Below are 17,925 nucleotides of genomic sequence, written 5' to 3'. Positions count from 1 at the left end.
TACGATAAAAATCGTAACATATATTGCAAAAATATAATAATTAAACATGTGAAAAAAAATATATTGTATTTGGTGTTACTATTATTATTATTATAGATTTAGGACAAAGTTCCTTGAAGGCATCTAAAAACATAGATCTTGAGTGGGGGTCATGAATGAGTGAGATTTACCTCAAGCACAGTTTCCAAGAGCATTATTTTAAATAATAATGGTCTTTGGCTTTGTCTCCCAAGGAAAAGAAAGCTGGCATGTTTCAATTTCAATTGACTTACACCACAACTCCAGCTGGTTTTTCTACCCACTCCCAAACTACTGCGTGCTCAGTCTAGTAACTCTACCAACTCTCGAGTAGTATATATGCAAGCAATATTTTCTCCAATATATATGTGAAAGAAATATTGTTTTGAGTGTATTTTTAATTTGAAAATGTATTGTATTAACCAAAAAAAAACATTTGATCTAGGCGGTATAAGGTGTTTCAAAACTTTTTTTTTTCTTTTTTTCTTTAGTTGATAGTTTACCGTGGTGAAAAAATATATAGTTTAGAGATAAGATTCTGAAAATATATCTTTTGTTCGACAAAAAACAAATGTATCATCTTAGAATTTATGTTACAACAAAAATCCTATTTTATATTGGATATATGAAGGAATAATTTGTTTGATTATAAATCATAACGACTTAAAAGAGTAACAAACATTAGTTTGTGTCCATTGTTACATAATCTTTTTTTTATACACGTTTGATATGTTCAAAATAAAATAATATTATTTGTAATTAGTAGTGATATTATCTTATTATGAATATGTCAAAAAGTTTACTAATCAATCAAACGCAGACAAAAAAATATAATTACTTAAATATAGTTAACAACTAAACTCGGTTACCCTTTTAGCTCATTAACCTGAAAAAATAACTTATAAAGGGATCCTAAGATATAATTTGAGAAGACATTTCTTAAGGTAAAGGTCGACAGAAAACACAATCATTTTTACGTACAATGTACTCTATTTTTTTTTATAAATAATTTTCATTCCAATATTATTAATATATTCTCCAATGATTATAACAAGATCATAACTATATTGTGAGATAGGTGAGAAAATAGACGATCTAACAAATCTGTTAACATGCTCATAGTCATATAATCCTTTTAGTATATAATGTTAAATAATTGTTTTTAAAAAATTAAATTTTAATCATATAAGTGCAATAATAACAACAAACATTGAGATCCCATTAGAATGTGGTAAAAAGGAAGGACAATATTATACTTTAAAAGTCCTAAACTTTTTCAAAAGTTTCAATAAAATTATAATTTTCTTTTAATAGAAAAATCTTAATATTTTAATTTTTTTTTCCTAAATTAACGAAATTTTGTTTTTTTATATTTGAACAGCAAATGATAGATTATATAATTTTTTCAAAATATTAGGACTTTTCTGTTAAAAAAATTAAGACCTTATTGAAACTTTTGAAAAAAGTTTGAGGCTTTATGTAGATAACCCTACTTTAAAAATTATAAATTTTAGATGAGTTTTCATTGTATTTAACTATTTACTAGTATCCATTTGACGTTATGAAATAAAAAGTAATCGGACCGAAATTTCCTTCAAATGGTAATATGTTTAGTTAGGGGCCCATGGTCTAACTATGATACAAAACACGAATATTTGGCACGTGTCTGTTCGACTATTTATTTGGAATCATCCAAATGAGATATGTTTACACATATTAGTATTTGTTGCTCACTGGGTAATTGTTATGCAATAGTATACACTGGCTTAGTCCATACTCCTTAATGGATTTTACTTGTACAAATTGTAGGAACCTAGAAAAAAAATATGGTAATTAAAATATCTTAATGAATCGTGTAAAATTTACTATTTTTTATTGATATTTTGATTTTATATACGATTCGTACAAAATTCAGTTCATACCACTTGAGCTGTATTAGATTACGATCTAAGTCTCATTTGAAACTCAATATATAGTACGATTACACTAAATTGTCATGTGATACTAAAAATCACCAATAATCCAGCCGAACCCTTATTTTATTGTAAACCCATGGATTTACATTGCTAAGTTAAACAAACTAAAATTGGTGCATAAATGATAAAGTCATCAGTCCATTTGAAATATCTAAAGATAAAATACACACAAATATCTACATAGTAAATAGTTATTAAAAATATAACTTCAGCCTTATCTACATATGCATATACGTTACAAAACGTGTATCGATCCTTAAATATGAGTTTTCCGTATTGAATTTAAGTTAATGTGAGAGACAAGACTGCGGTAAATAATTTAGTGGGGTCCATAATATCACATTTGACTCACTGAGAAATTGATAACCACGTTAAATAATTTATATAATCGATCATTTTGTTAAATGAATACGTGCCCCATTTTTTTTTATGAGTTTCTCTTGAAATCACCATATTTAGCAAGATATATTTAAAATAAAATTAATTTACTTTCATCCAGATAATTTTTTCTTTCTATTTATACCATCTGCAGTCCACACCCTCCATAACCATCAAGTACATCCCCCCCAAACACTCAAGGTTCAGTCTTTGAGGTTCAACAATCAACATGGCTATGAAACTTCATCTCTTCCTTCTTGCTTCTTTTCTTCTGGTTTCTACTTCTGTAAGCTTCTTTACTTTGATCCACTTTCGATTTAGTTTCTTATTTATTACTTTCTCATTATTCTTTTTGTTTCCTTTTTCATCCAATGAACAAGTTGTAAGCTTAGATCTATTTGGAAATGTTTGTCATGTTGTTGAAATATGATTTATTTTTTGGTTTTCAGATCATATTTTATCATTGGTTGTACCCATTTTTGGATTCTTATAGATCTTGGAAGTAAAGATAAGAGAATGACCAGAAAAAGAATAAAAACAAGATTTAGCAAATTTAAGATATCTTGGTTCTTGAACTTTCATTGTGTTGTTTTGTTCTATATTCATCATGCTTTCAGGGCTAATTTAGTCATTTGACCCCCAAAAAACTGAACTTTATAGAAATTTAACCTAGGATTATATATACCAAATTGGTTTTCATTCTTTTACGTCTTAATAGTACAAAAAAGAAACACATATGTTGAAAAGATCTCTATATGTTCACTTTGAGAGGTAAAAAAGGAACAAATGTAATCATGTATTATTCCATTTTAGATGATACGAGTAGTCACAATCACATGTGACTTTAACTACAAACCCATTTCAAATATGTACTAAATAATAAAAAAAATAGATATTTTATAACTTTATTCTACTTTCTACAGGCTGCATTCGCCACCTCCCCTGCCCCCAAAAGCTCACCACTACCACCACCGTCACCGTCGCCTCCTCCACCGGTGAGTAAACCCCCCACCCCTGCACCACCAGTTGCTAAACCCCCCACCGCTACACCCCCAGTTTCAAAACCACCCACCACCCCTACACCACCAATTGTTAAACCACCAACCCCAACACCACCAGTTGCTAAGCCACCCACCACAGCACCACCGGTCGCCAAGCCACCCACCGCCGCCCCACCAACCCCACCAAGAAACACCAAAGGTACTCTCTTTTGGCCTTTTAAAACACTGTATTTCTTCATTTGATTCTAATTTCCATCTGTACTTTTACTTTTGCAGAATGTTACCCACCATGTTTGGTGAGGTGCAAGAATCATTCAAGGCAAAATGTGTGCCTGAGAGCTTGTGTGACATGCTGTGATCGGTGCAAATGTGTTCCGCCGGGTCAGTCCGGCAACAAGGAGGTTTGCGGCACCTGCTACACCAATATGAAAACTCACGGCGGCAGACCAAAGTGCCCTTGAAATTACTGCGATTGTGTTGTTATGAAGGTTGAAGTTTGTAGGAATAAAATGAGCGTGTGTTGTAAGTCGAAGTGTTTAAGAGGATTAGGGTTTCTATGTGCTTAATGGTGAATTGGGTCAATGTTGACTTTCGTAATAGTAGTGAGGTTTGTTTCTAGCTTGCATCGATAATTGTCGTGTCTTTTGAGATATAAAATGTAAAATCCATTGAGAGGATATATAGTTAAATACTGAAGGACCCTCTCAAAACTTTTGTTTTAGGTATTTAAAAATAGGGAAAATGAATGATTCTGGTTTGAGTTTATTTTTATTTGTTTTTTTATCCAATATATCATTGAACTTGTTGTTTGTTTCGTTATATTCTTTTTGATTGGTTTTTGACTTTCTGTCATCTGTGATAGCCGGTTAAAGGGTTATGATGAATACATACAATAAGTTTGATAGTATATTGAGCAAAAAAAGAAAACAGACCAACAATAAGTTTGATAGTATATTGAGCAAAAAAAGAAAACAGACCAAATCAGAACAAATTCAATAAGTTTGATAGTATATTGAGCAAAAAAAGAAAACAGACCAAATCAGAACAAATTCAATAGTTGGTTAACCTTCTGAGTTATATCCTTTTACTCATTTACATAAAATCCAATATCATTTTGTGCTCATATTAATGAGTTATATCCTTTTACTTATTTACATAAAATCCCATATCATTTTGTGCTTATATTAATGATTTTCTGAGATTTATTCTTACTTTTCTTTAAAACATAACCGCACGAAAGAACATTATTCATATATGTATAACTTTGTAATACATTTAAATATTTATTAGGAGAATCTTGATTGATCAGATGCATTTCATGACTACATTTACATTCCCAATCAAATAATTTATTGTATCATGGATTCTGGACAAGTCTACAAACGAGTGGAATCACAAGTGCTGTGATTTTTTATTTTACTTGGCTTTAAGATCGAATTCATGAGATAAAATACAACATCAATATGTACAATATCATCTAGCTTTTGCAGACACATCACTATAATATACTTTGAGGTAAACGTTTATGCTGATAAAGATACCTCTCATACACAGTCATATCTTTTTTTAAAGAGTTCTTGACAGCTAAACACAGTAAGCATAGCATAGACCATGTTTTGACGAAGATACCCCTCCGAAACGTTCTTAATGTACGTTATGACTTAAGAAGGTTACAGTTTTTGATACTTTTGTAGTTTTAATTCCATTTAACTTTTTGGGGAAAATGACTCAGGGGGTAACCAACCGTTGAGTTTGTTCTCATTTGGTCTCTTTCATTTTTTTGTACCCAATATACCATCAAACTTGTTATTTGTGTTCATTATAACCTTTTGACCGGTTATCATAGGTGACAGCTGGTCAAAAGCCGATCAAAAGGGCTATAGTGAACACAAACAACAAGTTTAATGATATATTTGGTACAGAAAAGGAAAGATACCAAATCAGAACAAACTCAACGCTTAGCTACCCTCCATTGTCATTTTCCCTTAAAAATAAGGGGTGGTAATTCTTGATATGATATGATATCGACATGCAAATAAATGATTGGGCCGTATATTTCAATCTGTTTAATTAAATTGATTTATACGACATAAAAATTAAACGGATAAAGTTATGGTTCGAATTTGTAACATGAAAATGATTGTGTATTTACAACTTTTTTTTTAATATTTTAGATATTGGGCATGTCCAAAACCAAAATTAAAAGAAAATTTTGGGTTGAATTGTTTTGTAATATGGAAACTATCAAATGATCACCACAAATAATATTTATATATTGTTTTTAATTATTTTCATTTATATTTCATATCATACAATCTCATCCGTTCACTTCCCTTCGATACTACTTTCATCCTTGAAACTTGCTTAGTTAGCTAATATTGATTTGAAAATGAGTAGATTTCTAGATAATTTTCATATTTCACATGTAAGCTGGTTACCCCTTGTATGCCATAGTGTGATGGTTTACGAGTGCCTAGTCTAAAAATGAGCAAAATGGAGGAAACTGTCTCATAAGCTTGATGATTAACCATCTACTTTGGTGAGTTTGAGTTTATGAGATGCCATTAAGTCGGTATTTGAGTAGATTTCTAGATAATATTCATGTTTCACATGTAAGCTAGTTATCTCTTGTATGAGATAGCATGATGGTTCACTAGTGCCTAGTCTATAAGCGAGCAAAATTGGGGAAGTTATATCATAATCTTGATAGTTAACCATCTACTTTGGTGATTTTAAATTTATGAGATGGACAAAGGTTGGGAATAGACAAATGATTACATTATATTGCATATTGAATCAAATATTACCTTGTTTTGGAAGTTGAGATGATTTGTTGTTCTTCGCTAACTAATGTTTAGCCTTGATTGTATTTAGAGAGATATGCGTTATATATTACCCTTTTTATCATTGTTTTGGGTTATAAGAACCCTAATTTGATCTATATTTTTTTAGTGATTTTGGAAGTTTGATTCAAGAAAGTAGATTGTTATTTTTTTTACTCAAAATGAACCAACATCGGCCTCTCACTAGACATTTCATTGCTTAACTTATTTTTACATGTGACTTGGTTGAAGACTATAGTGGCGAGACTAGAAATGACAAGGAATTTTGAGAAAGGTACGCCATGTGTGGTCTATTAAACTATGTTATGATATTTTCATTGTTAAGCACTCATAATTTGAATTTTTAAACTTATTTTGGATTAAGGGATCGTATGATTTTTTCAAACTTAAACAAAAAGTTTTAGAGATTAAAAAATGATATTTTAAATTACCTTAGTGATGGGCGTTTCACTGTGATGGTCGGTGGCTAATTGCACCTGGTCCCACATCGGCTTCGAGTGAGAACAAAGTATTGCCTTATAAAGGGTATGGATACCTTCCCCATTACAACACATCTTAAATCCGTGAGGGCAACATATCTCATAAGAGCGTTGCAATTAAGTGTGCCCGTGCGAGAGAAATTCTAAGATGGGTGATTTCTTAGGAAGTTTTTTTTTTTTTTTTTTTTTTTTTTTTTTTTTTTTTTTTTGTATCGGATGACCCAAAACGGACAATTTTGTGATTCGTGTCATTGAGGGATGTTATAAATGGTATCCTAGCTAAGGCACGGGTCGATGTGCTTGAAGGTGACATCAAACCATGTAAAGATGGTAACGGTGTGTGGCTACTTGCACCTGATCCCACATCAGTTTGGAAGGAGAACAAAGCATTACCTTATAAGGTGTAGATACCTGTCCTAACACAACACAGTTTCAATTTAAGAGGGCAGCAAATCATATAAGAACTCTCAATTAAGCATCTCTATGAGAGAGCAATTAAAGGATGAGTGACCTACTACGAAGTTCTCATGTTGGGTGGCATAAAACGAACAATATTGAGAAATATTACAAGAGAGACTTTATCTAATAAAACTTTACTTTTTAAGATGCTAACTTCTAACCAAACTCTTTTTTTTTAAACATATAGAAACGCATTCATCTTCTTCCCAATAATCGATTCTCTCTCATATCCTATTGTAATGTTGTTAGTGACAACATGAAATTATGTATCATTACATATTAATTCATGTATTTAAACTCTTATTCTTTTAAAAAAATTCATTGTGTCCATTTTCAAATTCAATTCTTGATGATTCTCAAATTAACCATCTAACTATTATTAAATATCAAATTAAATATAAGGGTAAATTGTAACACCCATTAAAGGTATGAATCTAAATTTCAAAGTTTAATGTTTTCTGGGTGGCCACGGTGTGATAACCCGTAATTTATTCCGTCATGGTAACCCATTTCCGTCAGTAAAACCGTTTGTCTTGAAATTTTTACGTTAACATTTTGGATTAGGTCATTTAATTTAAGACTTTTATTATGACCTCGTGAGTATCCAAACCCGTTAGAAACTCGTGAAAACGCTCCAAATTATTATTTGGAAAATTTTTAGTTTTATTCCGTTGGGTTACAAACAATTAAACCGGGTACGACCAAAAGCCTCGTTTAACGTCAGTATCGGGTAGATTTCCACCGGGCCACAAACTCAAGCCTTATATAAAGGATGATTGAACTTAAATTTAGCTCTTTACCACCACCTCACAACTTTCTCTCTCTACTCTCTCTCTAAAACTCGAGTTTGAGCCAAAACCACCCTTTTCAAGCTCCAATTTGGTAAGTGATCTATCCTAGCTTATAGTTTAGCATGTTTAGCTTTCAAATTCGTGTTTAAATCATCCAAAAGGACCAAAACTTGTGTTTACGTTCCAAGAACCTCCCCAAACCGTGAACACCTATAAATGGGGTTTTGAAGCCCCAAAACCCTTCCAAGTCCCTTCTAGTGTTTAGATATGGCTTAAGGACTTGCATGTGCAAGATTTGAACACCAAAATCTTACCATTTGGGGAGTAAACTTGAGTTTATGGTCCAAGAACATGCTTGGACTGTAAACCCTCATTCATAGACCATAAACACCTTTTAAGGTGTTAGATTGCCCCTTAAACACCTCCAAAAGCTTCCATAAGCTTCCATGAGTGCATAGAACCTTCAATTCCTTCATGAGATGCACCAAAACATACACAAATGAGTCAAACTTGAGTTTACGGCCCAATAACATTCTTGGACCGTAAACACCCCTTCTTAGACCATAAACACCTCCAAAGGGTGTTAAAGTGCCCTTAACACCTTGTATGGCTTAGAATTGGACCTAGAACTTTGTATGCTTAACCTACAACCACCAAAACACATGATTCATGGACAAAAATGAGTTTACGGCCATAAATTCATGTGTTTAAGGTAGTAAAATCACCAAGAACATCTTCATAAACCGTAAACTCCTTTCCAAGGTCAATTCAAGTCCCGATCACTTCCTAAGCCTTTGATTCAACCCTAAAACCTTCCCTTGTGCATTGTGAGACCATTTAGCACCCAAGAACCCACCACCCATGCGTTTACAGCCGTAAACTCATGGGGATATGGTCATTGGACCGTAAACTCCTCAAAGAGTTTACTCTTGAAGAGCAAACTCCATAATTAGGCCTTACACACCCATAGATGCAACCCGGATCATTCTAAACACTTGATATGAAGTGTTTACGCGCCTCAGAGTGTATATTATTACTTAATTAGTAGTTCAAAGTCTAATTAGATACATTTATGTATCTCTTCATATTACATAGGAACCTCGCGTATACTCAAGCCCCGAACTGACACTTAGCATCCTAGCCGACACATTTCTCGACCGATGAGTTCATAACCATACACCTTTTTCAGTGTTTTTTTTAATGTTTTCAGGGGGGGGGGGAATACAAGCAAAAGTACAAGAATATCTTATACTCAAACTTATTATTTCATTTTGAATTGTTTCATATTCCGTATGTTTTTAACAATCGAAACCGTATTAACCAACTGTTTGACTTGCAAAGTTAGTTTTCGAACTGATTGCAAATCCTATTATAAAATGTTATATTTTACATTTCAACAATGACTTCCACATTATTACTGTTAAAAGTATGAACCTTAGAACTTTAAGAACGTCCTTGATAACACTCCCCCTAGATACAAGAGTGAAGGACTAATAACATTAAAACTTAGAATATTAGAACCGTCCTTGATAACACTCCCCCTAGATACGAGAGTGAAGGACTAATAACATTAAAATTAGAATATTAGAACCATCCTTGATAACACTCCCCCTACATACGAGAGTGAAGGACTAATAACATTAAAACTTAGAACTTTAGACCCGTCCTTGATAATACTCCCCCTAGATTCGAGAGTAAAGGACAACTTTTAAAATTCATTAATCTTAAGATTGGAGACACGTCCTTTGTAACACTTCCCCTAGATATGAAAGTGGAGGACTAACCCTGTAACCAGAATCTCCTGGAGGGAGAACGTGACTTGAGTGTATAGATCTATATGGGATTGACTACCCTGCACCTGGCTGCTAGCTACAGTCGAACCGAAAGGTTCAAGGGTGACAAAAGTCATAAAGCGATACTGGCCCCGTTACGAGCCTTATCTAGTCTATAGTATGGTTATGGAACTCACAATCTAGATTATGAAAACTTTTCTATTTACTTATTAGTTTTATATACGTGTTAAAACTAATGTACTTTTTAAGGATAACCAGACTTTCAGAAACTTTACACAAACACTTTAAGTATGGTAGATACTTGTACTCTGCGTTCTAAATCAATAACCGACCACAAACTTTTAGGAAAATAAGGGTTTTTCCTGGGATAACATAACCATTCTTAACCAAAACTGTGTAACAAATGGATAACTAAACTTTTCTTATAAGAAAATATGAGATTTTCTTGGATAACGACTTTTTCAGAAAACCAAAGGAAACTTGTTCATTTTCAGAAAACAAACCGCTTATGAACTCACCAGCTTTATGCTGATTTTCAAACTGCTTGTATTCTCAGGTTCGCATTAGACAGGTACCCTGCGATCTTTTGGAGAAGACGGAGCATATAGAAGACTCGTCTTAGCTTTTGTTCATATGATATATATATGTATAACACACGTATAACTTTGTTTTCAAACAAATGTAATGATTCTATGTAATGTAATGTTTTGTGTTTATTATGCTTACTATGTACATTGGTTGCGATACTACATGAAGTCACCACCTCCCCGAAACGTTTCCGCCTTCGGTTTCGGGGTGTGACACACGGCGTGGTGGAGTTCCACCACAACGTGACAATAGGTGCCACGACGTGGTAACCGCTGTTGGAGAAAAACCCTAATTTTTAGAGTTTGCACCCTATTTAAGCATGATTATCCCTCAAGTGTAACATTGAAAATTTTCAAACAAAAATTTTCATTTAAAATCGCTTAATCTTAAAACACTTTTCGTAAAAATCTCATTTTTGAATAAATTACAAAACAAAACTCCATATTCAATTAAATAATAATCCAGGATCCTCCAAAAACATAATTCTTCCTTTGGTGTGTACAATCGAGCCGGTGTCGTCCCGTAATCCTGAGAGAAACTTGAAACACATAACACATAACACAGTAAGCACGAAGCTTAGTGAGTTCCCCAAAATACCACGTACAACACATAAGCATTTCCAGGCCAAAACTCTATGGGATCTTCCGATCCAAGTGTCTCAGGGGATTTCCATCCCATAACTCTGTTGACCTTCCGGTCCATGCTCTGTTGACCTTCCAATCCATATCATCATACTCATATCATAACATATTACATATACAACATACATCACATTTTCATCATACACATAAGACCTTCCGGTCACACATAATCACTCCATCGGGTAAGGCATAGTGAGAAGACTCACCTGGCAAGCAGAAAACGGTTATCTTTACACTTGAATCTCAGACTCGCCACTGCATAACACATAAGGAAAATATCTCTAATTAACTCTGAAGTCTCAACTCTAATTAAACCGACGATTACTCTTTCCCTCTCTAATCGGGTAGTGGGTAAAAGACCATTTTACCCCTCCAAGGTCTCTATTAGTTATGTTGATCGAACCCCAAATTCAACAGAAGTCAACGGTCAACTCCGACCAGACTCGTCGAGTACACAAGGGTGACTCGGCGAGTCCATGCGTGTCTTCTGACTCCTGCAAGGCCTCACTTGACTCGTCGAGTGAACCTTCCACTCGACGGGTTTCCACTGGATTCGAATCACGGAGCAACCCGACTCGACTCATCGAGTCTTCCCATGGACTCGGCAAGTTGCTTCCATGACAACACTCTTCTGACCTTCTAAGGTCAGATCTGATCCTCTAATCCATAGATATGGCTTCCTTACGACCAATAACCACGTAAAGGTCGAGGCTTGACATACATGAAAAGCTCACAAGGCTTTCCTTGGAGAAATGGCTCCTAAAATGGCATCAAAGTCTCATTCCCTCAATGAACCAACATAAAGCATACAGAATAAGGCTATATGGACCTCTATGGGTCCAGATCTGGGACCTCTCACACAAAGGGACCCTATACTCATCACTACATGCCATAGAAAGGTGTAGAAACCCTAAAATCACCAATCTTAACCAAAACAGAAAAGGGAATTCGATTTGATACCTATACAGTGAAGATACGAGCTCAGGAACTCTGAATCAACAACTACCTTGACCTCCCTTTGCTGGAAATGACTTCTACCTTGCAAAATCACACCAAGAATGCTCAAAAGGGAATTTTCTCTCTCACTCTTTGCTCAAGCTCTCTAGAGTATCTCTCTCTGGATTGGTAGCCGCACAAGAGGGCTATAAGGTCCTTTAAATAGGGCTCAAACCTGGACAATTAGGGTTTCCCTTAACAGCGCTGACTCGGCGAGTCCAGATACCCGACTCGTCGAGTCCCTTCATTAAACACTGATATCTTTCTCTATGGACACCCAAAATCACATAGAACTTCCAAGACCAGAGTTTAAACCAACTCTTTCGTCGCTGAAATACTCTTTCCCAATACCCGGAAACTCTAGTGGCCAGACCCGCCGCCAGACCGCCTACTCAAGCAATCACCATGATATTCGCTCTTTGAATATCAACCTTGTTTACTCACTGGCTCTCTGATTCTCACAAGACTACATCCAACAACCGGCTATCACTCCTCCAAAACGATCATGCTAAATCATACGAATCATGCCCCACGAATAAAATGGTTCGCACTCCACCGGGCACATCTACTAAACTGCTATCAGAAACCATCCGAACAAGGATCCCCCAACACTCTGCCCTCAGACACAAAGGCATAACCATGCTTGCTCAAAAGTTTCCTTAAACATCACATTCATAAGCCTCAGGTCCAAATTCCATATCTCTTTTATCACCACACGAGGTCTGACCTCAACCCCATAGTTGAACCTCCATGGTTACCCATAACATGATCCAAAATGTCTCACTGAATTCCTCCTCGCATCAACTATCTCGGCCCAGTGACACACAAGTCATAAAGTCCTCTTTACCCCAACTGGATACTTTACTCTCAACTGGAATCGTCTCATGTACCCCATGGTATTTCCCGCGCCTACGAACCGACCCTGCTCAGGTCTAAGATATTGGGTGACAACTGATGGGTTTTAGCCATATGAACATTCCTATGTGCACATGCAAACCCTAATGCTTGGATCTAGGTTTCTCTAATTGAACATGCATTGAATCCAAGACTTCTAATGGCTAATAAAGTATAATAACAATAAGAAATCAGAATTAGAAGATTACCTTGAATCACTTGCTTGATCTTCTTGTCCTTGGAGCTTTAGAGTCACAATTGTCACTCCTCTAATGGCTTACAAACACCAACTAGCAAGAGGATGATTTGAGAGAGAGGAGAGAGGATCAAGAATCGGCCAGGGTTTCTTCATAGAGCATAGGTGCCGATTCCCTTGACCCTTAGGATCTATTTATACTAGTGAGGCTCCTAGGGTTTCACCCTTAAACCCTAATTGGATAACTTAGGCTCTAAGCAATCGAATACCCTAATTGATAAGCTCTTGGACGAATACTAAGCCTATCCTAAGCCCTAGAAATCGTCCACCCCTTATCCATAAGGGATTATAGCCCAAAGTACAACTATCAAACACTTGACAGTTTATGCCCCTTTATTCAATTAATCTCTTTAAGTCACCAAATTAATTCCTAATTGATTTATGACTTATATTAATCAAATAATAATATTATTATTCCTTATATTATTCTCATAATATATTAATAATATTTCTTCTCTCACAATAAATCATCCTGTCAAGTTGCTATGGTGAAGGCAACCCAAAAGGACCATGCACAACCGGGTCAAATACATGCCTAATATAGTTGCAGCCTTAGACACTATTCCAACAGTCTCCCACTTGGATAAGTCTAGTAACTATATACACAAGTATAATCCGATTAGCAATCGTAGCTCTCAAAGACGCTTTCAAACTCTAATCTAATCAATCTTGTCCTTCAGATAAGGGATCGTACAGTCCTCTGTTTAGATATCATGCTGACAATTCTATGGAACCAATTTGTCTAGCATTTGGTTTTTTGATTTCAGATTTATTTGACATAGAACTTAATCGAACACATCAATTCAGTTCTGACCGGGCTCGACACATAAGTCAAATCAAATCATCGAGCGGTCGAGATATCGCTTTTACCCTCTTAGGATAAAAGTAACAGATAAACTTTGACTTATATGCATTTACTTATTCATTCAACTATACACAACAATGCGTTTTATAACATCAAGTTACTGATGCGGTTTCACATTATCAATGTACAACCAATTAACAAATAACAAACCATATATCTTGGTTTTAAGACCATATGATATTATCGTCTTGCGATCATCCTTTTTATCACATTCCATAAGATGATTCCAGCAAGCGCGGGTTTGTTCCAATGCTCAAAACCAGTTCATAAGCACTCATGAACGTTGCAGCAACCTTTTGCTATGTCTAATACCATTTAGACAATCTACACACCAATTCATGACAATCTTCATTCATATCTACTTCCAACATATGAACGATTGTGGACAATTTGAATAATTCGATTATTCTTAATAAGCTCAATTATTCTGGAAGTCAAAACATGCAAAGTGAAACAATAATTAAACAATTAACATAAGACAGTAACATACTCATAAATAATACTATTTTATTTAATCATCAAATGTTAATTACATTTATCTATTACACGTTTCTACTACTATCTAATCTATACTAATATCATCCTTCAGCCCAATACTCCTAGCATGCTGCAAGTGGTTAACCCTGATCAGTCCCTTCGTAAGCGGATATGTTGGGTTATATGCTGATGATATCCTCTTCACCACGAGTTGTCCTTCTTCTACATGATGTCTAATAAAGTGATATTTTCTGTCGATATGTCGAGATCTACCATGATCCCTCGGTTCCTTGGTCAAGGCAACCGCTCCTTCATTATCACAGAAAATCTCCAAGGGCTCCTTTATGGTAGGTACAACTCCAAGATCACCGATGAAGTTCTTCAACCATATTGCCTCCTTTGACGCTTCGCTCGCTGCAATGTACTCTGATTCACACGTTGAATCAGCTATGGTTTCCTGCTTGGAACTTTTCCAAGTTACTGCTCCTCCATTCAGGGTAAAGACCCAGCCCGACTGTGAACGGTAGTTGTCCCTGTCGGTCTGAAAGCTGGCGTCACTATACCCTCGCACCTTCAAGTCATCACTCCCTACGAGAACTAAGAACCATTCCTTCATCCTCCGAAGGTACTTGAGGATATTCTTGACCGCAATCCAACGGGCTCTACCAGGGTTCCCTTGATATCTACTAACCATGCTCAAAGCAAAGGCTACATCAGGGCGAGTACAAGTCATAGCATACATGATTGAGCCAACTACGGAAGCGTATGGTACTCGACTCATTTCTGCTATTTCAGCTTCGATACTCGGACTTTGAGTCTTACTCAACTTGGCATTACTTTGTATCGGTAATTCTCCCTTCTTCGCGTTTTCCATACTAAAATGTTTCAGTACTTCATCCAGGTAAGTGTTCTGACTAAGTCCTATTAGTCTCTTACTTCGTTCTCTCACTATCCTTATTCCCAGAATATAGGAAGCCTCTCCGAGGTCCTTCATAGCGAAGCACTTCCTGAGCCAGGATTTAACTTCCTGCAGAGTCAGGACGTCGTTTCCTATGAGTAGTATGTCATCGACATACAGAACGAGGAAGCTTACTATACTCCCACTGGCTTTGACATATACACAGGATTCATCTTCGCTTCGTACAAATCCAAAATCTTTGACTTTCTCATCGAAGCAAAGATTCCATCTGCGAGATGCTTGCTTAAGTCCATAAATGGACTTCTTAAGCTTACACACTCTATTTGGATTCTTCAGATCGAAAAAACCCTCTGGTTGAGCCATGTAAACATCCTCAGCCAACTTCCCATTAAGAAAAGCGGTTTTGACATCCATTTGCCAAATCTCATAATCATGAAATACGGCAATTGCTAGCATCACTCTAATAGATTTTATCTTCGCAACTGGTGAGAAGGTCTCATCATAGTCAACTCCGGGAGTTTGAGTAAAGCCCTTCGCAACCAATCGCGCCTTATATGTGTGCACGTTTCCATCCACGTCGGTCTTCTTCTTGAAGATGCACTTGCACCCAACGGTCAAACGTCCGGGCACATTATCAACCAAATTCCAAACTTGGTTGTCATACATGGACTGGATCTTGCTGTCCATCGCCTCTTTCCATTTCGCAGACTCCGGGCCTGCCATGGCTTCCTTATAGCTATTAGGTTCATCTAGATTTATTAGTGTACCATCACTAATATACTTGTCCCCTTCGGTAGTAATATGAAAACCATAAAACTGGGGTTGAACTCTAACTCATTTGGAACGTCTAAGAGGTAATGATTCGTCAATCGGTTCAACCGGAGTTTCCTCCTCGGGTTGAGTTTCAGCGGTAGAGGTTCCTTCATCTATCGACTCTTGAATCTCTTCTAGCTCGATTTTCCTCCCACTGTCTCCTTGGCTTATGAGTTCTCGCTCTCAGAAAACTCCTCTCCTCACAACAAATACAACATTGTCCTTCGGTCTATAGAAGAGATTTCCAAAGGATTTCTGCGGGTAGCCGATGAAAATACATCACTCACTACGAGGTTCGAGCTTGTCGTGAGTATCTCGTCTTACGAAAGCCTCGCAACCCCAAACCTTGATATGTGCCAATGAGGGGGCTTTCCGTGTCCACATCTCGTGAGGTGTTTTGGCAACCTTCTTGGTAGGGACTCGGTTAAGGATATGGGCGACAGTCTCTAAGGCATACCCCCAAAAAGAGATAGGTAGTGAAGCACGACTCATCATAGAGCGAAACATGTATAACAAGGTTCGATTACGCCTTTCTGCCACACCATTCAACTGCGGTGTCCTAGGTGGCGTCAATTGTGAAACTATTCCACACTCCTTGAGATAATCATGGAATTCAAGACTTAGGTACTCTCCTCCTCGATCGGATCGAATCATCTTGATTTTCCTGCCCAATTGATTCTCCACATCATTCTTGAACTCTTTGAACTTTTCAAAAGTTTCTGACTTTTGCTTGATTAAGTAGATATACCCATATCTACTATAGTCATCGGTAAAGTTCACATAGAAGCGGTTCCCATCCTTCGTGGTTGATCTAAACGGTCCACATACACCGGTATGTATTAGGTCCAATAGACCCTCACCCCTTTCACACGTACTTGTGAAGGGTGACTTAGTCATCTTTCCAAGCAAACAAGACTCGCACGTGTCATCTTCCCTAAGGTCGAATGACTCCAACACTCCATCCTTTTGGAGTTGGGCTATGCACTTCTTGTTGACATGTCCAAGACGACAATGCCACAAGGATGCTTTATCCATAGCATTGGAAGAATCCATGCATAAAACATCATTTCCTAGGTTATCTACAATCATAACAGTTTCATAAATTCCATTACATGGTATTGCTTCAAAATATAAGACACCATTTAGATAAGCACAAAATAGAACCATTCTCATTATTAAAAGAAAATCTAAATCCTTGTCTAAACAAACCATGAAATGAAATGATGTTTCTTGCCATTTCTAGCGAATAGCAACAATTGTTCAAATCTAAACATAAACTATTCCTAAGCACTAGAGAATACAATCCAATCTTGGTCACAAGCGACGATCTTCTGTTCCCCATGATTAGATTTATTCTTCCATGCTCCACATCCCTATTTCTTCTTAGTCCCTGCAATTCAGAACAAATGTGGTAACCACAACCGGTATCAAGGACCCAAGAAATAGCATGAGATGAATCATTAGATTTAATTTGGTATATACCTGCGAAATACGGCTTGATCTTTCCTTCCCTAATGGCTTGCAGGTAGTCTGGGCAGCTTCTCTTCCAATGCCCTATTTTTTGGCAGTGGTGGCACTCTGCCTCCTTCGGGTTAGGGTTAGGCTTAGCGGGATCAACTTTGGTCCCACTAGAAGAGGAACCATGTCGGGACTTTCCCTTGCGATGGCTCTTAGACGGAGCCTTCCTCTTCTTGCCTCTTCCTTGCCCAATGGCCAAAACAGGAGCAGTGGGTGGATT

At 36.4% G+C, this 17,925-nt stretch overlaps 1 protein-coding gene across 1 annotated transcript; it reads left to right on the top strand.

Moving 5' to 3' along the window:
• Positions 1–2,498: 2,498 nt before the first annotated feature.
• On the top strand, positions 2,499–4,138 carry LOC145097853 (uncharacterized). Its single transcript, XM_079035507.1, has 3 exons — positions 2,499–2,658; positions 3,296–3,572; positions 3,650–4,138. The coding sequence occupies exons 1-3, from the start codon at positions 2,602–2,604 to the stop codon at positions 3,832–3,834; spliced, it is 519 nt and encodes a 172-aa protein (XP_078891633.1). The 5' UTR covers positions 2,499–2,601; the 3' UTR covers positions 3,835–4,138.
• Positions 4,139–17,925: the final 13,787 nt, after the last annotated feature.

The sequence above is a fragment of the Lactuca serriola genome, chromosome 4 (genome assembly GCF_051521515.1).
Source record: "Lactuca serriola cultivar US96UC23 chromosome 4, Lser_US96UC23_V15, whole genome shotgun sequence".
In the NCBI taxonomy this organism is placed as follows: Eukaryota; Viridiplantae; Streptophyta; class Magnoliopsida; order Asterales; family Asteraceae; genus Lactuca; species Lactuca serriola.
The sequence above is the reverse complement of the archived record's forward strand: the minus strand, read 5'-3'. Positions and strand labels throughout refer to the sequence as shown.

Excerpts from the sequence above, each read along its gene's own strand:
- LOC145097853 (XM_079035507.1), top strand. The coding sequence starts at position 2,602 with ATGGCTATGAAACTTCATCTCTTCCTTCTTGCTTCTTTTCTTCTGGTT. Across the intron at positions 2,659-3,295 it reads TTCTTCTGGTTTCTACTTCT|GCTGCATTCGCCACCTCCCC; the intron begins GTAAGCTTCTTT and ends TACTTTCTACAG. Across the intron at positions 3,573-3,649 it reads CCCACCAAGAAACACCAAAG|AATGTTACCCACCATGTTTG; the intron begins GTACTCTCTTTT and ends TTACTTTTGCAG.